This window comes from Diadema antillarum, unplaced genomic scaffold (assembly GCF_040938485.1).
Source record: "Diadema antillarum isolate AM-2024a unplaced genomic scaffold, OU_Dant_1.0 scf00000148, whole genome shotgun sequence".
NCBI classification, from domain to species: Eukaryota; Metazoa; Echinodermata; class Echinoidea; order Diadematoida; family Diadematidae; genus Diadema; species Diadema antillarum.
Genome location: NW_027271037.1, coordinates 963,080 through 985,193, shown reverse-complemented (window position 1 = coordinate 985,193; position 22,114 = coordinate 963,080). Strand labels below are relative to the sequence as shown.

Sequence of the window (22,114 nt, the reverse complement as noted above, 5' to 3'; positions counted from 1 at the left end):
TCATTGTGCACCAACACATGTACAAAATACCAAGTTTGATCAAGTGGATATGTTATATCATTTCCAAAGTGTGGAGAAAATATTGTAATTTCAGCATTAAACAGTGTTACTTTTAATACGCTTGTTGACCTCTCTTTTGACCCTTGATCTTTGACCTCATGACCAAAAACTTCCAAAGAGAATCTTTGTTTAATAGACAATACATGTATATCCGTGCATTTACTATTAAAGTTTCATGAAGATAACATACACTGTACACATGTACCTCGAGCCATTTCTGAGATAATGGAAAAAAGAGTGAAATTTTAGAATTTTCACCTGATTTCGTACCTTTGACCCCATGGTCCAAAAACTTCACTCGAGAAGCTTTATCTGGTAATTTATAGTATGCACTAAGTTTCATGAAAATACTCAGTACGTTCAGGCATTGCAGAGATATGGGGGGAAATAGTAGAATACAAAAATTTGACTTTGGTCTATGACCTTTAATCTTGAGCATGCGCGCCCTCACAAGCTGATAGGAACCACTTCTCCACACAAACACACTTATGCTAAATTTGATCTCCATACCAATACCTCAAACGGTTCTTAAATTATGTCATACACAAAACTGACTATGGATGGATGGAAGGACTGACACATGTACAGAAAACCTAAAAACATAATGCCTCCAGAGACACTGCATGGCAGAGGCATTAGCAAATGGAAAAGATGGATGGGGAGATGAAAGGAAGAAAAAAAAAAGGAGAAGCAAGTGCAGCAATAAAAGTCTAAATAATAAAAACAGATGAAGGAGAAGAAAACAAAAAAGAAAATGGAGAAATAGAGGAAGGGGAAGGATGAAGGAGAGAAAGGGAACAGAAAAGGAAAAAGAAATAGAAAAAGAAGAGAAAAAAGATACCCAGGGCCCCCTTCAATGTAATTTACACACGATCTTGCCGCCAGCCTGGCCTGGCTTGAATGCTAGGATGTCAAGTTTCCCTCTATCGGCTATGGCTGTTCTTCTAATTCTTCATGGTGAGCATATTTCCTTCACCTTATACGACATGCCTGGCTGCTAGCCAGTGGTTTGTTGTTTGTTAGAGTGTTTCCCCCTTCCTCTCCCCCCCTCCCCAATCATTCATGGGATCGGGGCCACGGTGAAGATCCGAGTGAGCCAAGTACGAGATGAGAGGGGCCAGGGAGAGGGAAATCGAAAGAAGGAATCATCTGCTCAGGCAAGTTGTCTCTTAAGCCAGTAAATTGTCATCACTATTGCTAATCATTTTCTTCTTTTTCTTTGGACAAGTCCAAGTCCCAAAGTCCGAGAATGCCGTATAAACAGAATTTTACAGTAAATAAAAAATGGAAGAATAGAAGTGGGAGAAGGGAATGAGAGGGAGGAGTAGAAGTAGTAGTGGTAGTTGTGAAAATAGTGTAGAAGATGATGAAGAAGAATAAGAAGAATAAAGACCCCTGTTACCAACTCACCTTCCTTGTGGGACAATGAAGATGGCAAATTTCTTCTCCAACGTTTTCCCCTTGGGCCTGTCAACAATGTGCATGGTGTAACGAGGATACTTGCTGTTTGGTGCCCAGAGATCCATGGACATCGGCTGACCACACAGGGATCTGTATGCGTGGGATTAAAGTAAAAATCATGCCCATTACCGCAGAGATTAAAGTGGGGGCCAGACACTGGAAAAAAACTTGTCATACTTCCGGGCCCCATTTTATCAAAAGATATAATTGATTATAATTTTCGTTAACACACAGGCTGCTGTTGACCTAAGATAGAAATCAACTATAATCAATTATAACTCTTCATAAAACAGGGCTCAGGTCTAACATGACTCATGAATGAATAATCCAGAGTTCAAAATTATATGTAGTACCAAATTCAGCTGGATATGACTCGACCAGAGTCACAAGCTCCACAATAATTGCCCACTTCATTACATACACACAAACTTTTTGTTGCAAATTTTGTTGTTACACTGTATCTCCTCCGCCAAGGAAGGAGGTCATCAAAGTGTTCATCAACATTGGTTTGTCTGTTTGCAAAATATTAAACTCGAAAAGTTGTTAACGGATTTGAATGAAACTTGCAGCAAAAGTTGATAATGACTCATAAGAACAGATGAATAAAATTTGGTAGTAATCCAGGGATTTTTATGATTTTTTGAAGGATTTTTAAATCTTTTGGCATACAAGGTCAATGAACTTGGGAGCTCTAGAGGTTTACATAAAAATGCGCACTAAATAGTCCAGGCTAGGCTCCATAGAAAGTGCACCTAACCTTGTTTTTTGATATATACAATGTTTTTTGATGGTTTCTTGTCAATTCGAGGGTGCTGATTCCAAATCCGATTGATGCCACTCGCGTAACCATGAGCATTTTCGGCAAAATGCAAAAATCCAAAATGGCCGGAGATATGCTTATTTGGTCATGATAGTCCCAGTTATGTCTATTGAATGACTGGTTATTCCATCAAACTTTTTAAAATTTTTGTTCCTTACATAATTCTATTTGCACATGCAAGAAAATTTTCGTTTGAAGTAGGTACATTTAGTATTTAAGTTTATTTTCAATTCAAAATGGCCGCCACTCCTACACTCACGTACTATATGAATGGCAAAAAATACGCATAGAAATAGAAAAGGAATTTGCTGTATTTCCAGTCACATACCTATGCTGTTATCAAGTTTTGCATGTGGAATACAAATCTGATGAGTGCCACTTGCAAAACAAACAAACAAACAGAAAACGTATCGTTTGTATCCTTATATTATGTTCTTGTATACAAAACTTCAAAATGGATGCCACTCAGAAAACCCTGTACAATATGGACGGCAAAATGTACATGGAAATAAACAAACTTTCTTTATTTTTTTCTGTCACGCAGCTACACTGTTTACTTTGGGTGCTGATTATACATCAGAAGGTTGTTACAAATAAAAAGCTGTTTTATTTGTGATGCAAACATCCAAATTTGCTACCTCAATCTGGATTTTTCCCTAAAAATTGGGGAAAAAACACACCGAAACTTGAATTGACGCCAACATCAAGATCGCTTATCAAAAATTATTAGATATGAACATTTGATACTTTTTTGCCTTGAGATGTTCAGCATCATAATATTCACTCTGATTTAGTGACTTCAAAGACTGAATCTTAGATGATGACACAAATGAAATTTCAAAGTAACTGTCCTGTTCTACATTATCTGAAAGCGATATTTTACAAACTTTTCAATCCCCTCATCCGAGAACGAACATGAGGCAGGAGGAAAGAGGAAAAAAGGGACCATCTAACTTCCTGACATCTCACTTTCCCGTCAAATCTCTGAAATAAACAAAATGCCTAAAAGTTTTTCATGTTAAACCAGAATTTGATTTGCTTGAAAATACAAACGACAACCACCAATGACCACAATATCGTACATCAGATTTACTGCTGGTTCTGCGATTGTGTGATTTTACCTATTCGCTCAAGGCTGGTTAAAATGTAACAGCATGGACTTGTGCTTGGAGGATTACAAAGACTTTGGTAAAGTATTGATAGCAGTATCCACCATATTTTATTCTTTATGGTAAACAGAAAGTCATCTCACCACAGTAGTCTTATTTTGAATGCAGTCACTGTGTAATGGACTTGACGCATATGCTGAAAGACGCATAAGAGTGAGTCGTTGTCAGGAGCATTGCTACGTCCATCAGGAGAAAAGTCTGTCTTACCCCTAGTTACTCCTACTGAAACAGAATTGACCTCATAAAGTAGGCACCTATTATCACTCAACACGCTCACAATACCATCAGGTAATCTTAATTCTGTGCTTGCCACTGCAAAATTGACACTTTTTCTGTCTGGAGACGAGTAGGGCCTACTTTGCTCACACCTTTCCTTCAACGATGAATATTGTGGAATTATGGAATATTTGTCAATGTTAATACAATACAGGTGATTCATGATACTTGTAATTGGATGGGTCCAATTTAATCAAGGGGCTTGTTTTACACCTGTTTGCCCCACCTCTGCTGCTGCCCAGCCCTCGGTTCCACGACCCCTGCAATCCTACAATTGCCTTACAAGAGACTTAGCGGTCACTGGGTGATTTTGCCATAGAGACATGGTGAACACATGGGGACTTGCTTGAGCACTCCTTTACAGAAGATCCAAAGCCCAACCTTACCAGCAACCATCCACAGAGATGTCAAGGGAGCCTCTGAGATCTATAAAGTGCTGCCTCATTCTGAAAGCAATGCTATAACAACTTCACACTGCTTGTCTTTAATCTTCAGCACTTGCAGATTCAGGATTGCTCGAGGTAACCAAGGGCCTCCTCCAGGGTGGCTGTAAACTAACTTCATTCCTTTTTAACATAATATACATGGTGACATGACAATCACTTCAGGTAGGAAGTTTGCTCGTGCAGATAATCTTGCCCTTACGTCTCATAGAAGGTCCTTGGATGACATCAGCCGAGTACTGACCCATCTCAAGACAATAGAGGAGTACTTCACCTTCTGGAGACTTTACCTCAACCTTTACAAGATTACCATCAGGCCCATGCCTTCCATCTTAGTAACCATCTTGCCAACGCTATATGTTCAAGGTAGCCTTCTGTGGCAAGCCTTCCAAGTATAGGCGAGGGAATTCCATCCTTCTTCACTTGCACTCGATCACTCTCCCTCCTTACACTGGAAGGAAAGGATGGCAAGTGTCACCAGTGCCGTCAAAGCACACCCTGACCTTCCAATCACGATAACCTGGGGGCATTTCATAAAGCGATTTGTCTGACAAAGTTGTCTGCTCTCAGCCAGTCAGATGCAAGGATTTTAGTAGCTTATAACAGTTCGTCCAAAAAAAAAATCTGATGAAACGCTTCATGAAATGCTCTCCTGAACAACCTGCTATCAATGCGTCTGAAATCCCACAAGCCAACCTAGATTTACCTCCGGTCACTTGAAAGCTTTGACCCCAAAACAGGTTGGTGCAAATGCTGGTCTGATGTCATCTCTGATGCCACCCAAGTTATCTACAACGCTGTCTCTGGCCTGGCAACAAAGCCAAAGGGCTTCAACGGGTGGTGAAGCAAGTCTTCATGTCTTCATCCTGTTTCTATGGCAAATAATCACCCTCTGACCCCTGAGGAAGTGCTGAACATAATCAGATGTGGTTGCAATTAAGGCAATTGCAGGACTGATGTGCATCTTTAGCCTGATAATCCTGCAAATCTGGGGCTGATGTCGCCTGCTACCAAATATCCAATTAAAGAGATCTTTGAAGACAATAAAAATGACAGTTTTAGTGTTAAGACAAGACTGAATGACCTCATGATGTCAAAGTGTATTATTATAAACACCTGAGAACTGTGAGAGAACTGAAAGAGGTACCTCACATTGCTCCTTGGTTGATGTTTAATGAATAGTTTGTACGGTGTTGCGTTTGGACAGTTTCGTTTATGCCTTCACCAGTTTTTGTTGTTGTTTTAATTCAAGAAGAAAATCAAGTTTGCTTGATAATATCAAGGCGGTACTCCTAAATTATAACATATTTGTATTGCACTTGCTACACTTTATAACAGCGTATATGTACTGGACTGGAAATACAGTAAATTTGTGTTATATTTCCATGCATATTTTTTTGCCATTCATATTCTACATGAGCATAGGAGTGGCGGCCATTTTGAACTGAAAATGAGCTTTAAATTCTAAATGAACCTATATGAAATGAAAATTATCTTGCAAATGCAGATGGAGTAACTCTGGAAATAGAAATGTACAAAGTTTAGTGGAATGATTGGTCATAGAATGCACATTATTACGATTATCACAGCCAAATTAGCATATCTGGCGGCCATTTTGAATTTTTGCATTTTGTCGAAAATGCTCAAGGTTACGCGAGTGGCATCAATCGGATTTGGAATCAGCATCCTCGAATTGACAAGAATCCATAAAAAAACATTGTACATATCAAAAAACAAGGTTAGGTGCCTTCTAGCCTGGACTAAAAGTGCGTGTTCTGCTGATGACATACAGTAAACAAAAGGCTTTTATATTGGGAATAGCATGTATTTGTGGAAACGAGTTGCTGGCTTGGCAGAGGTCTGCGCCTTCGAAGTGCTTTTCTTGTTGCATGCATTGATAAAACTCTATCACTCTACACCTATGTATTGCCTGGAGCTCTCTTTTCCACAATTCTGAACTCACTACACACGTCATGGCCACTATTTGTGCTGAATACTTCTATTTCTTTCACATTTTGAGCAAGTTGCTATTGTGCCGGTCCAAGCCAGATATACTTGTGTTGAGGTGCTCTATCTAAATATTTTCTGATATTGTGGTATTTACTTACTCAGAATCAAACTAATATTAATTATTATTATTACTCTTATTATTGTTATCATTATTATTGCTATTATTATTGCTATTATTATTATTATTATTATTATTATTATTATTATTATTATTATTATCATCATCATTACTACTACTACTACTACTACTACTACTACTACTACTACTACTATTTATTCAACATTTGCAAGACAATACGAGTGACAACAAATAAACAAACAAAACAAGCAAAATACAAGGATACAAGGATACAAGATGATTACGGTCTAAACGCAAATGAAAAGGTACATGGAATTGGAATGGTTTACAAAGAAACTCACAGGAATTGTCCCAAAACTCTGTGAATATTGAAAGAGGGCTTAAACTAAGTAAAAGGAATTCAAGAAATGACTGCCATATATCTCCACCAATACATTGAAGTAAATATACATTGCCATGTGGTATTTTGACATCATTATCTACTTCTTTGGAAGAAGAAGGAAGCTAGGCTTGCTTGCTAGAGAGAAAGAAATGGAGACAGAGAACATGAATTGACGAGGGCTCCTGAGCACTCACTCTTTGCGCAGTCTGTCCTGCACTATGGCATAATCCTGAAAATCTTTGACCATCTGACGCACCTCATCCTTTGACGTCACTCGGCTGGGGGTTCTCCCTTCTGACATGCTCACTTCAAGGATCTGTTGGGAGAGGACGTGGGTGGGGGAGAAGGGGAGGGAAAGGGGGATTTCCCCCCAAAAAGGGTCAAATTTTGTGGGCTACAGGTACGTAGCAATAAAATGACTGCTTCATTGCACGCTTTTAGGAAGAACTAATGTAAAATTCATGAGACTGCTTTCAATATCTGTGGGCAAAGGCTTTTGCTGTACAAGACTCCTTAAAAAAAAAACACACAACTACATGTAAAAAGCATTTAAAGGACATTAGTCAACTGTTGGTAATGGCTGAGTGAAACACAGAGAAGAGAATGAGTTATTTTAATACCGGTGTGTGAACTGCACCCATCTTCTTCAGTTTGGTACAGATGACAACAAAGACTGGCAACGGTGAGCCCTGATCGGAATCATCTTCCCTCTGACTCTGGTCGACTTTCTGGATCCTCAGCATCCAGCCTCTGTCGCGAAGTCAGCAAAGAAGTGGAAAACATTTGTGCTGTCATTATGACCCCAAATAACAACATTCTGTAATAGTCACGATGGTTAAAGGGATAGTATAGTATTGGTGGAGATGAGGATTGGACTTCCAACTTTTGGTGAGATACAAAGAAACCACTTACAAAATAATACGGAGCATACCATTCTAAGAGGAATTAAAAGTTTATTGTTGAAAATCGTTTTTTGAATGGCTGAGATGTCCAAAAACAAAGTAAAACAAAGGGATCCTAATAAAAGGTGGGGTCCCACATTTTACTAAGATTGCTCTGTTTTGGTGTATCTCAGCCATTCAAAACAATGTTCACCAAATAAATGTTGAATCCCTCTTAAACTTACATGCTCTTTCATATTTGATAAGAGGTGTCTCATTATCTCACCAAAAGTGCTTATATCCATGATACCTGAACTTACACTTTATACAATATACAGTCAACTCCGGATACCTCGACGTCGGATACACCGTGTAAGCCGAATATCACTTACCTCGGGGGCAAAATGAAAGTCCCGATTGTTCCTATGGAGTTTCCGTGTATTAAAATTCGCGTAGCTCGAAGAAAATAACTAGAAGTTCGGTTACCTCGAAGTGAAATCTACTGTCCCGAACTTAATTAACTTATTGTTTTTCCCAGCATGTAGCTCGAATCGAAATTGCAAACATCACTCAGCATCTCCGATTAAGCGCGCGTGGACAGCGAAGAAGACATGTCACGAATCTTTTCACATTCGACTGTAAATATTCCCGACCAGAACAATCGCGCGCCCAAAGAAATACCCGGTACACAGCTGACAAAAAAAAAAATATCTTTGGCATTAATCACGGTCCACTATCCCTACATCAATCTCCTGCATAGTGACTTTTTAAAAACTTTTTTCTTGCCTTTCACAAAGTACATGTATCTTTCATTTATTCTTCCCTGAGAACGCAAGCACTGATTTTTTTTTTTTCAGCAAATGCGATTATGAAAATATTGTGGAATATGATGTGGAAGTATAGACCGAGCATAACAAAGAATAGAATAGACAAGGCTCCACACTAACTTTTATCGGGCCACCAGTATCACTGATTTTTATTTTTTGGTGGTCGAATTTACTCGAAATTAAACTCTGGCGACACAAAAAAAAATGGAGAAAAACATTAGAAAAACTAAATCGGTCCTACTAAACAAAGAAAAATGAATATTAAGCATTATTAAAGTGATACAGATGCCCATGTCTAAAACACATGAATAGAAAATCCAATCATCTTATTCTGTGTTTGAGATTTAACAAATAGGCGTATAGATTATTATAAAAGTTGATGCCTATATATTTAGGAGGTCAAAACTTACGTTTGAAATGAAAAAGTGGGAGCATTTGCCGACATTGGTTAGCACCCGACATTTGTTTTAGCATTGTAAAGAGCCGAAAGTTACCGTTATTCATTTCTTATTGTAAAAGCAATCATCCAACATTTATTAGTCTGTTAGCACCTTAGGGAGCCGAATATTACCGTTAATCATTTTTTAATGTAAAAGCAAACAACCGACATTCATTTTATCATCTTACCGAGCTGAATGCTATCCTTATCCATTTCCAAACGTGAAAGCAAACATCCGCTATTTGTTTCAGCATCTAACTAAGCGGATTAATATCGTTAATCATTTCCAAATGTAAAAGCAACAGTCTGTTATTCATTTTTGCATCGAACGAAGCAGAATATTACCGTCGTTATTCATTTCAAACATACGATATTTATTTTATCATCGTACGGAGCCGAATGTTACTGCTGTCCACTTCCGAAAGTGAAATGAATCATCTGACAATTATTTTATCATCGTACGGAGCCGAATGTTACTGTTTTTCATTTTTGAACGTCGAAGCTGACATCAGACGTTTATTTTACCATCAAACGTAGCTGAATGTTACTGTTATTCATTTCGAAATGTAATAGCAAATATCCAATATTTTTTACCATCATATGGAGCAGAATGTTACTGCTATTCACTTCCAAACATGCCAAACGTAAAAGCAATCATTCGAGATGTATTTTAGCATCTTCCGGAGCTGAATGTTATTGCCATTTACTTTCGAACGTAAAAGCAAACATCAAGCATTTATTTTATCATCGTAAGGAGTTGAGTGTTATTGTTACTCATATCTGAACGTCAAAGCAAATATCAAACATTAATTTTACCATTGAACGCAGCTGAATGTTCCTCTTATTCATTTCGAAATTTAAAAGCAAACATCAGACAGTTATTTTAGCATCGTACGGAGCAGAATATTACTGCAACTTCCGAACATAAAAGCGATCATCTGACAACTATTTTAGCATCTTGCGGAGCCGAATGTTATTGCTATTTTCTTTCGAAAGTATAAGGAAACATCCGACACTTATCTAACCATCGTACGGAGTTGAATATTGTTTTTCATTTCCGAACGTCAAAGCAAATAATCGACATTATTTCAGCGTCTTCCGGAGCTGAATATTATCCTTATTCATTTCCAAACGCAAAATCAAATATCTGACATTAGTTTTGGCACCATACGGAGCTGAGTCTTATCGTTTTTTTCATTTCCAAAAGTATGAGCAAATATTCGACATTTATTTTAGTATCTTACATGTCTTACGGAGCCGATGGTTACCGCTGTTCATTTTCAAAAGTAAAGGCAAACATCCAACTTTTTTTGGTGGTGCGATAGGGCCATCAAAATCTTAATTTCTGAAATGTTGATTTCAATTCCGATTTTCATTCAATTCATTCATATAAAAGTCGATTCAATTCCAATTGACAAGCATGCAAACAATCGGTAGGCACCATAACAGATACCATGTTGAACATCGATAAACGTCGGATAAGTCGAAGAAAATTCGACGTACGTATGCGTACCTCGAATTTCGCGTACCTCGAACCATTTTCTTCAGTCCCAACGAATTGGAGGTATCCGAAGTTGACTGTAGGTCTCAGCTTAAACTATGATCCCACCACTGACCTTCACCAAATTTTGTACCAAATCTGTTCTAGGAAGTACAACTGTATGTCAGTATGTGACAACTATGCACATTAGCTTCCATAAAATATATCTATATATTGAGCTTTTGAATGACACTCAAAATAAGAGTTTGACATTGACTTGGACCCCTGGCTAATTCTGCTTTATCTTTTTTTTTTTTCTAATTAGTGTTAGAATCTGTCACATTTTCATGTGGCCTCGAGTCTTAACGACAAGGTCTTAAATTTTGAATTTTTGTAATTTCAAACAAAGTATATTTGAGAATATGCCTCAACAACGTATGTTGCAACTGGTCTCTTTTCAATTCTTTTTTCAAGTACTTGTAATTTGATTAATTCATCCCATTTTAATAACCAGACAGCAATTTACTCTAGTCCTCTTGATGAGCAGTTAATTGTTTGTGTTGCTTTAAATACCTTTTTAGTATATCATCATATTCATGGACAACTGCGTATCTAATTCTTCTTATGTTCTAATTTTCATATCAAGATTCCTTAGAACAGAATGTGCATTGAAAAAAAAACAAACACACACACACACACAAAACAGAAGCTGACACATTGTTTTCACAAATTGCTCCTTGAATCTGTACAAAAATACTGTAGAGGATGACTAAGACAAGTAAATCTTACCTTGTGTACATGCACTTTCAAAGTTCTGGCCTTGTGGCATACAAAGATGCAATCAAACATTCACCACAAAACAAACATATACAATAAAGTCAGGCACTCTGGCTGATTTTCTGACTCACATTTGATCTCAATGTTTATGCAACAGAGCCTTGGTGTGTAGTTTTGTACATACGTGTACTTGTTCAGTGCATGGTTCTCTGTTCAAGTACACATTGCACATGTACATAAAGACTGACCTGTCTTTAATAGACAAAGCAGACTCACTCGCTTGGAAAATACTGCAGAAGCTTGCTCAAGACGTGGTTCTGGGCAAGGGTGATGCACACGTAGCGACCGCCAAGCTTCAGCACCCTCGCAACCTCCCCAAATATCTTGTCAATGCGGGCCACGGTTTCTGGACTGTCGTCTGTCATGAGCCCATCCAGAGTTGCCTTGTCAAGCACAACTGAGTAGGATGCATCCTCATATGTCATCTGAGTACATCATTTAAATAAATGAAAAAGAAATTTCAGAGTGAAGTGAGTTCATGTGTACACGTACATATCATCGCTGGGGCGACAAGACCTGGTATCTGAAATTTTGGTGAAAATGTCTTTTTTGGATTAATGCTCATATCTGTTAAGTGATGCCCTGTCCAAATCCTAGTTGTTTCACTGATACCCCAAAAATGAAGTTACCAAAGGAGAGGCTCTCCCATGTGATATAGTGCTTTGGCTGCCATTATTTTTTTTTTGCTCTCCTGAACATTTGACATTTAGTAAACACGAGGTCTTGTCGCCACAACGATGATATGATAATATTGTTTTGTTTCATCCAAGGAGCTTGTTTCATTTTTGAAAAAAAAAATGAAATTCATGACATGCATGATTATGAAGTCAGGAGGCTGTTTCATAGACATTTGCAATCATTGTAATTGTAAATAAAGAACAGTTACCATAGCAATACTCTACACTCTAATGCTACTGATATGGTGAGAACTACAGTTGTAAAGGAAGATATGTGACCCGTTATGACAAAAGGACCTTAAAGTCGCTGACGGCAAGCCGAGAAAATCGAGTTTGAAGTCACATTATCAAAACTGGTCAAAACAATCAGATTTTTGTTTTTGGCATAATTTTGTAGTCTAACGTTTTGTCTATCATCTGCCGAAATTTCGAAGTTAAATGATCAAAGGAAAGGCAAGAAATTAGCGTTTTTCTGGGCCATGATTTTCCAACTTTCAACATAACAGAAATGTGTCGGAAGATTTGGATTTAGCGCTGCAGCTAGACTCCGCCCCTAGCAATGAGGGAGTGATCGTATTGGTCAGTGCGTGGCATCCTGATTACTGATTGGTAATGCGTAAACCGCTAGGGGGCTAAGCTTGAATGAACATCGCGGAGGTCTACAGGAGCATGCCTTCCATTGTCAAGCAGGGTGGTCCACAACTTGAAATTTTAGCATGTTGCAAGCTCAGAATCTGAGAATATTGCAGAAATTGAATATGCGTGGAGCACACACAATGAGTACGTCGTACGCAATGTTTTGCTGCTTATCTCTCTTTGTGCTGCTTACATTCATTGTTCTCTCTCATGTTTTGCACACAAATATCTAAAGTACCTGGTAGTTTGATGTTTCGTATGTTATGCACATGTTTTGCACATTATTGAATACTTTTACTTTGAGCTTGTTGCAAATTCTTAAGGATGTTGCATAGCATGTTGCTGGCTTTTTAGGATGTTGCACAAGAATTTTAGCATGTTGCAGCGACATGCTAAAACCCCTCGTGGACCACCCTGGTCAAGTGATGAAAACTATCTCGCCTCCCCTTGATCATGATAGCATCGGAAAATTTTGAAAGCATTTTCTCAAAACTCTGATTTCCCCAACCACTTAACAAGCACTAACAAAATTATTGATATACATGTACAGTAGTTTACCAAGATATTTATATATCATGGAATAGTTTACCAAGATATTTAATAGATGCACCCAGTGTCTTCAGTTTTGAAGTTGGTTTGGATTCAATCTTGGGACAATGAACCCATAAGATATAAAGTTTGACGCCACTCCACCTGGCTACAAGCCAGCTCATCTCAAGGACCAAACCTGGATCTGGATATAGAGGCTCAGCCTTCGTTCAGAAACTTGGGAAAGCCATAGAAAGAAAGATATCTCCATGAAACTGAGTACTTTATGAGTTGTGATATTATATGAAATTAAAGTAGAAGAGTAAGGGAATAACGTCACACCATTGTCAGAAAATTGTCCTCCCCCGACTTTCGGATCATTTTGTTGTAGTGGGTCATATATGTCCAAAAAGATTATAAAAATTCAGAGCTGGTAGTGGTAATTGACCTGTGTTATATCCATCTTCTCAAACTGCATCTCTGGTCTCTTCTTGCCATTCCGTCTCGCCATCTGCTTGATGACACCATCTATGATGTCAATGCTGACAAGCTGACGGAAGCCGGCATCATAGAGTTCCTCGCTGAGTCTGGAATTCCCGCAGCCAATGACAAGCACTCGGTCACTGGGGCGTACGTATGTGTGGAGAATCCCGCAGAGTTGCGTATAATCACCATACCTTCAAGTTGACAGATAGGAGAGGAGTCTGAATATCTTATTCTATACCTTAGTTATGGGTAAACTCGGCCTAGCGGGTAAAGTCGGCCCCCAGCGCGCGCAGTACAAGTAGTTGTACTGCGCGTGCTGGGGCCCCGAGTTTACCCATATGGCACAACTACTAGATCTACTAGTCTACAGAAAGAGGATCGGTTGAGTTACATTGTATTGTACTCGAACCCTACCTAGACTAGTACCATAGCATTTAACGTGTACAGATGTTTTCAATTTGAATGATGTCTTGTTTCTGTTGGTTTTTGTTTGTTTTGCCTGTTTGTTTGTTTTTTCAACAAGCCCATACCATAGTTCTAGTCAGAGGCCGAGCATTTACCCTGTATGGCTGTGGTCCCTGTACTAAATTTACTAGACTAGCCCGCTACACTAGAATCGAATCTAGTCTTTACTACATACTAGAGACTAGAGTGCATGAATCTAGTCTTGTCGTGCTTAAGGCAGTGTTCACCTCTTCTTTATCTGGCAAAAACATTCGTGTGGCGTGAAAACTACACTAGTTTGGTTAGCGGCTGGCACCACGTACCACGACATTGTAAATTAAATAGATCTAACTGTTAGACCTCTTCTTGCAGTCACAGCACCATCAATTGCTGCTTTCCAGGAGGCCGCCCTACCTGTCATCGGAGGGATGCAGCCTCCTGTGGGCTCCAGGCTACTCTAAACCTTGACCGAAAGATCGGTCTGTATCTGTCCGTCGGGGAATGTTCCGCGGAGACTACGTCTGGCTTTGCACGGATCCCCTCCGTATACAGACCGAAGTCAATGATTGCGGCTCCTGTGTGGAGCAGTCGCGCACAGATCAAACGTTACGATAAACCAAATTTCAGACAGCTTGATATCACAACATCACCGTTCGCAAGCTGTAAGTCGCCATTTTGAATCTGTAAGCCAATCACATGCGAGGTGCATGTTTTAGTAAAACAAACACGTAGAAACTACCTCGCATGTGATTGGCTAATAGATTTCATAGTGTATGTTTCTGGAGTTTGAACGTGACGACGCGACAGGCTGTGTTTTACATTGAAAATTCTACTAAAATGTTGGATTATTCATTAATCTGGTGAGTGTAATGTATTCTTAAAAAGCTAATTTCACTATACAAGCTTAAATTTGCCGACCTAGGGCCGTGAATTAGACGCAATCGAGAAGGGTGAGGTACCTCACCCAATTTTCCATAGAGACAGTGGTTAAGAACATCCACACAGCAATGGGTACTGCAACCTTCCGTCTGTCTACGGAGGACAGCGTTTATGGCAAAATATAAAAAGAGTCCTCCACTCACTCCAGACAGACGGATCTAGATCTTTCTGTCTACTCTAAACCCAGCCCTGGATCCGCCTTTACTTGCACAGTCACCCTTTTATTGTACATATAACTTTTTCACTGTCACCTACTCTTCTTACACTGTCACCTACTGTCGCACACCCATCCCAGCTTAGCTTTATGGACAAGCTGCCATCGGGATTATATCTTCAAGGTCAAGACACGCACATGATATGCAACCCGGAGGAAATACGAAATTGTGGACTAACATTAAACAGCACGAATGGGACTAAAGATTTTTCCACTATGAGAACGGCAAAAATATGCTGATTCCTAGCATGTTGTTTACTTTTCGGTCAAAACGTACCACTCCAACGCCTTACTGCCCCGTTTTTTGAAGAAAGTATCCCAGTATTGCGCAGAACTAAACTCTGTCGCACTTTTAGGTAACAGGTCCATCGCTTCCGAGACTCTTGATATTCAGCGTGTTCAGCTCGTATGTTTTCAACTCCAGCAGCCGAATCCACACACAACATGTCCGTATCAATTTGTACGATGAAAAAAAGAAAGAAAGAAGGAAAAGGCCCAGACCATGTACCACATACGGATATGATGGAGAAAAGTGGTAAGGGTGAGGGTGGGGTGGAGAGTTTTTATCTAGTTATCTATTGATTTGTTTAATTAGTTTCATACTGCAGGGTTAGCCTATTCAGTTTGGTAACTTTATGAATTTATGAAGTCTACATGCATGAAATACATGAATTTCTTTATACTCATATGACCTCTAAAAATTGTCATATATCATTCCTTTGTAATTTCATCTCTTCTTCTTTTCACCAACAAGGACCTATATTTTCTTTTTCTTAAGATTTCTTATCATAATCTTGCTTTTGTTTCTGTATATATATATATATATATATATATATATATGTATATATGTATATATATCATCATCAAGGGTAAAAATACACATATAGATATAATAAGTGTGTGTATATTATGTTTATGTGTTTGTAGTGTGTAGATTGCTCATTTAAGTCAATTTTAATACTCTTGCCTATTTGAATTGTATGTACTATGATAAGCAGTATTCTTTTTTATGTTCTTTTTTTTTTCTAATAAATCACTGAAGGTTTAGTTTAAAATCACATACCTTGTATTTTTCAGAGGAGTCTTAAGTTCTGCTCCAACCCAGGCTACCGCGTCTTCCTTTTCTCTCAAACTCTACACTGTAAAATCATCGGTGTTAGATTTAACACCACGGGTGTTAAATCTAACACCGATCAAACTTCAATAAAGGACCACACCCATAGGTGTTAAAAATGCACTGTGATGGTGTTGAAAAGTATTCACCTGACACTTCGTGGTGTTAATTTGACACTGTACCTGGTGTTATTTGACACTGCACTGGTGTTAATTAAAAAATGACACCACACGGTGTTGATTTGTTGGTGTTAATATCAATGGTTTAACACCCGTCCAGCTTCAATAAGAGACCACACCAGCTGGTGTTACTTTGGTGTAAATTTATTTTCACATTTTTTCAAAAATCTAGTATTTTAATGTAAAATTCTTGATCGTCTTGTTTAAATTAAAAATCAACAAGAAGTGCAGTTACTAAGAAACTCTTCAAAAAACAGTTTAAAATTTGGAAATGACACCCGGAGGTGTTAATCTAACACCATAAATGAGCACCGAAAATTTAACACCAGCTCGGTGTTCACTATTTAACACCGGACTTTTTGCAGTGTACTCTGCCACATTCTTGTGTGTTTTTTTTTTTTGTGTGTGTGTCTAATTTCTGTAATATGACTGCATCTCCGCTACGATCTGAGCTACTTTTGATAAGAATGTACCCTTAGAACAATATAAATTGCGTTGGCACCTGTTGTAATTTTTTTTTTGTACGAGAATGTTTCGAGGAGGATGCAAGTCACGAGACCGACACTCACGATCAGTCATACAGCCCACGAGCCATAGAGCTCTCAAGTCATACAGCCCATGAGTTATGATACCGCTCACGAGTTATACAGCCCATAAGTTCGACACTAAGCTAACTGGACCCACGAGACCGACACATTACGTGCCGTGTTGTATCTGTCGAACTCATGGGCTTTATTTGTCTAGTGTCGAACTCATGGACTGTATGACTCGTGAGCTGTATGACTCATGGACCTGTTTTCATTGTCGAACTCGTAGGCTGCATGTATCACTCGTGTGGGTGTCGGTCTCAATAGTGGGATGACCCCGTCGAGGGTGGGAATAGTTTGGGTACTTCCCATGGAGTTGTCTTTGAATGTGTATTATAACCTTTTCACTTTGTTGTAGAACGTCTCTTTGTCAACTCCATTACATAAAAAAATAAAATAAAAGTGCACTTGCTATACCGGTATATTAGGAAGGACCTTTTAAATGGATCCGGGCTAACTAAAATTGGGGGAAAAAATCTTTAAAGAAGCCACTGAACACAATTCCATAAAACTTTCGGTTAGAAAAGACGACGTAAAGACAAAATAAACTCAAACACAGACAAGCGCTCACGATCACTATCGATACCAACGGGTGGGACAACTCGGCCCACCTCAACGGGTGGGACGAGATGTCCCGTGGGCCGAGTTAGCCCGACCCCCTTTTAAATACACGTAGGCCAACGAGTAGATCACACACCCACACACATACACACACACACACACACACACACACACACACACACATATATATATATATATATATACATATATATAATATAGTACACATATTTGGTAGACAATTTTAGCTGTGTCTTACAGAAGGCCCCTATATTAATTTTAATTCTTACGAATCCCTCATATTTCCTTGAAATTGTCATGACTTTTGGTTGCCTTGATTATTAGGCAGTCTTTAGGCCTATATACCCACAAACTCTTTCATAAGAGCTCTGAAAACATACCTTTTCTAAATCCAATCTTTGGATCTAAGGTCGTTTGATATGTTTATTTTTTTTTTCATATAATTTTACTGTTCCGGGTTTTTTTTTTTGTGTGTTAAGATGAATAATCTTTATTTTGTGTGTGTGTGTGTGTGTGTGTGTGTGTGTGTGTGTGTGTGTGTGTGATTTTGTAACCGGTCTCAGTGTACTCTAACATTCATCGAAATGTATTGCTTGGTATTGATAAGATGCTGCTGATGTTTTGAAAGTCAGTGTAAGTTACAAGTAGACTGTTTTAATGGAGTTTTCAACATTTCAGCCTAATCTGAAAATCCTTCCATTGTCTGTGGAGTTTTACTTCCCTTTTTACCTATTCATTGCACAGAGCACAGCATTCTAAGATTAGGCGCCTGAATAGACACCTACCTTCAAAGCTCTTTTCCCAGTGAAACGTTTTTTTTTTTTTTCAGAGTGTGTGCTTTCTTTCCATTGTTTAAGAAAGTTTTGGAAAGTCCGTTTGTACGGAGTTATTCATGTGAGTCATTTTAAAGCTTAGAGTCTGCTCTTTTGGTCATGTTCAAATTTTTCTCACGGATTTCGATCCCGTATTGCTATCCGAATTGACCCGGTTCGAACCGCATTGACTCGCATCGACCCGCTGCAACCCGCAGCGTATAAAACCGTATATGGACACCTGTCGTATACCGCATTGCCTGTAGGCCTGACGCTCCTAATTCAACTCGCACATTGCCTACAAGGAAGGCAGCACAAAGATGAGGTAATGTTATTTATTAACAAAAAAATCATTAAAAATCAGTCAAGTGGAAAATTGCCACCTTTGGCAGTATTTGACATTGCTTGCGGACAGGAGCTTCTGCAGGCTATGAAGAAGTTGAATGCAATCAGGGTTTTTGTATTTTTAATGAATTTTTATTGATAAAAAGGTAATTTGCTATTTTTATCGTTTTTGAGAGTGACTGGATGACTAGTCTCGTATGGAGGCTCTTAACTTTTTTTTTAGACCTGGAAAACATCCCAGAATATGTTGTTTGCTTGAAAGCAGAGGAAATTTCTCTTCATCTACTTCAATTTAAAAAAATTCTATGATTCGATCGATTTTTTATGATTTATGGAATATGCTGTATCTAACACAGGTTTCTATTGGAGCCCGGCAAAGGAGCGTGAGGCCTTTATGCAACGGATGATGACACGGTTTACATCCGGGTCGGTACGGGTCGAAGCGGGTTGACACCCTGGTCGATAGGGGTCGTAAAGGATTCAGTTAAGGATTTAAAGCGGATTTTTATACGGTTCGATACAGGGCTCTACGGCTCGAACCGGGTCGATACGGTTTTAATTCCTTACGGACCCGGTTCGAAATCCGGCCGTGTGTGACTGTAGCATAAATTACCTTCCATTCCGGGACTAAACCGGCTCATTTTTACCCGATCAAATCCGTTTTGTGACCCGGCCGTGTGTGATTCCAGCATAAAACAGTGGCTGTAATCTGTTCAATTTTGTTTGAACAATATACAAATGATGCACAGGACGAAGTAGTTCGGTGAGAATTGGATGCTGGAATTGGATGGAGTTTAACTTTCAAACTGTTTAAACCTACGAGCGCAGCGAAAGCATTGGTTTTTGACTGTTTCTAAAGTTAGACAAGAACTTCCAATTCTCATCGATCCACGAAAAAAGCCGGTGCATCATTCGTTTTATAAAATAGGACCGTAATTCATGAAATTCGACCTTTTCCCCATCATTACGCTTCTGGTAAGCCTACACCTTCAACACTATACAAGGCTTGAACCATTGCGTTCAGATTTTACCGGACACATGTCATGATAATTGACCAATCAGGTTGCAGATATTCTAAAGCCCATTTATAAAAATGGATAATGCATGGCTAACGTCACTAATTTTCATTGACTTTCGTGTTAAACTCACGATTGACTTGAAGTTTTTGTGGCATTGCAGGGCTTTGATGTCACGATAAAGAAACACTCAATTACAAGTGCTATACTTTTGTCACTCGTTTTTGTTTTTGTAAACAACTTCAACAGATCACTCGCTAACTGTTTGACAGTGCAGGTACTCATTGCCGTTTACGGAAAAGGGTTGCCATTTCTGTGCTTAATTAAAAGATCTGTATGGACCACATCTGTTGTAGTCAGAGGTGTTACAAACTAATATGTATTGTCGTTACTCGTTACTCGCAGGCGTGCAATTGAACAAGATTCCTCACTCGGTGAAAGATTATCGAGGCGCACTATTCAACTCGGCTTCGCCTTGTTGAATAGAGCGCCTCTATCTTTCACCTCGTGCGAAATCTTGTACCATCATCGCAGCCATGACCATTCACTGTTTGTATAAATTTACCAAAAAGATGAAGTAGTTAGAGGATGGCCCTGCTGCAGAGGATTAATAATCATCGAAGAGAAGGCTATATGGGCAGCCGGCGGAGACGCCAGGGGAAAAGGCATTATTTCATTTCTTATCAACTGTATCATGAAACATATAGTTATTACCTGTTTTCGAGCTGAATAAAATTCCTTCAACGCATATACTTGTACTTCAAACTACGAATGGAGTAGACCTTTATACCACACGTCTTTTTCTTTTCACTAGGTTTTATAGTTTCATTGTAGTTTCATGCTTAAGTATACAAACAAGTTTTGTTTGTGAAGTGTGTCGACCAAAAAGGCAATTTTATATGAAACGAGTCAATTTTCATCATTTTAAACTGACCATCAAGTGGATACATCACATGGATCTCCTCAGGCTCGGGATTGAATCCTTTGATTGTCCCTCTACAAGTCTTCAATTTACTGGGCCTCATTGTAGGTAATTCAGGTAATCAATCATCATTGGTGCATGATAACGACATGTTGATATGTGAATTATGCGAACTGGGATCTTATTTCTGCTTATGAGTGTTCATCGTTGGTCTAAGGGCGTGTTTGTTGTCCAGTTCGGCACGTGACACAGTGCCTCCATATTCATGAGTTTTGCAAATAAGGCCCATGAGTCCGTCAGGAGGCAACTGCAACGCCCACACTGGGTTAAAACAGCACACGAGTTCAATATTATGTTGCGGCCTTAAAGGGATCGCATAGTTTTGGTTGAGACCTTATTTCAGGTTTCTAACATGTTATTGTAGAGATGATGAGAAACCTCTTATGACATAATTATGAAAGAGCATGTAATTGCATGAGGAATTCAACGTTTATTTTATGAAAAATGGTTTTGAAATGGTTGAGATATCCAAAACAGAGCGTTTCTAATAAGTGTGGGACCCACTCTTTGGGGATCGCTTTGTTTTACTTTGTTTTTTGATGTTTCAGTCATTCCAAACCCGATTTTCATCAAATAAACTTTGAATTTCTCTTAAAATGGTATGCTCTGTACTATTATTCATAAGTGTTTTCTTTCTTATGTGTGGGCCTTGTTTGCCAAGTGTTGGATTTATTGGCCATATTTGCTTCGTGTCGGACTCATGGACTATGAAGGACTCTTGGGTTGTTTGATTCGTGGGTTTCAACTAGTAACCTGCACCCAAATTGTTTTTTTTTTTTTTGGTTTGTTTTTAGAATAAGGCCATGTAATGATGTCAAATTAACGGCTGCGATCAAAATTCAATGGGTAGAGAAGTGACATCGTTCAATCGTTGATCGATCTAGCTATCATAAAAAAAAAACGAGAAGTAAAAAGCATTGTCACTTTTGCTACAGAACTACTAACAGAAGGCCTATTTCTAATGTAGAATATGAAATCTTGCACATTTTGTTTTTTGTTTTTTGATGAGCCCCTCCATTTTGTGTAGGTGACTCCTCTTTTAAGAATATGCAAATGGTGCTTCTTTTTACGTAATCATGAATAAGCAAAATGTTACCATTATTAATTTTGAGTAAGTTTCCTATTCACTTGTAACCTTTACTCTTCAGTTTACTTCAACTTTACTCATAATGATATAGTCATATTCAACTTATCGTGGATTTTCCTTTTAAGCTTCTATTATGAAAAAAAAATGACTCTAACACTGGTTGGCTTCTTCTTCATCTTCTTTAAAGTGGTGGAAATTAGAACTATTTTGCAAAGCCGGATCTGCCTCAGTCGAAAACAAAGTTGTTTCAGCCACTCGAAAACGGAGACAGACAACGCTTGTTGTCGTCACACGACACCGAGTTGAGGGCATGGTACCACTAGAT

General features: G+C 38.7%; 1 protein-coding gene across 1 annotated transcript in view; it reads right to left on the bottom strand.

The window, feature by feature from the left end:
• Positions 1-15,521, bottom strand: part of LOC139721735 (eEF1A lysine and N-terminal methyltransferase-like) — a 38,041-nt gene extending 22,520 nt beyond the window's left edge. The window contains exons 1-6 of the mRNA XM_071633055.1: positions 15,366-15,521; positions 13,454-13,682; positions 11,381-11,589; positions 7,321-7,450; positions 6,895-7,016; positions 1,471-1,611 (exon numbers count right to left, since the gene is read on the bottom strand). Coding sequence (XP_071489156.1) covers positions 1,471-1,611; positions 6,895-7,016; positions 7,321-7,450; positions 11,381-11,589; positions 13,454-13,682; positions 15,366-15,457 — 923 coding nt within the window. The 5' untranslated portion in view covers positions 15,458-15,521. The remainder of the gene's footprint in view (positions 1-1,470; positions 1,612-6,894; positions 7,017-7,320; positions 7,451-11,380; positions 11,590-13,453; positions 13,683-15,365) is intronic.
• Between the last annotated feature and the right edge of the window lie 6,593 nt (positions 15,522-22,114).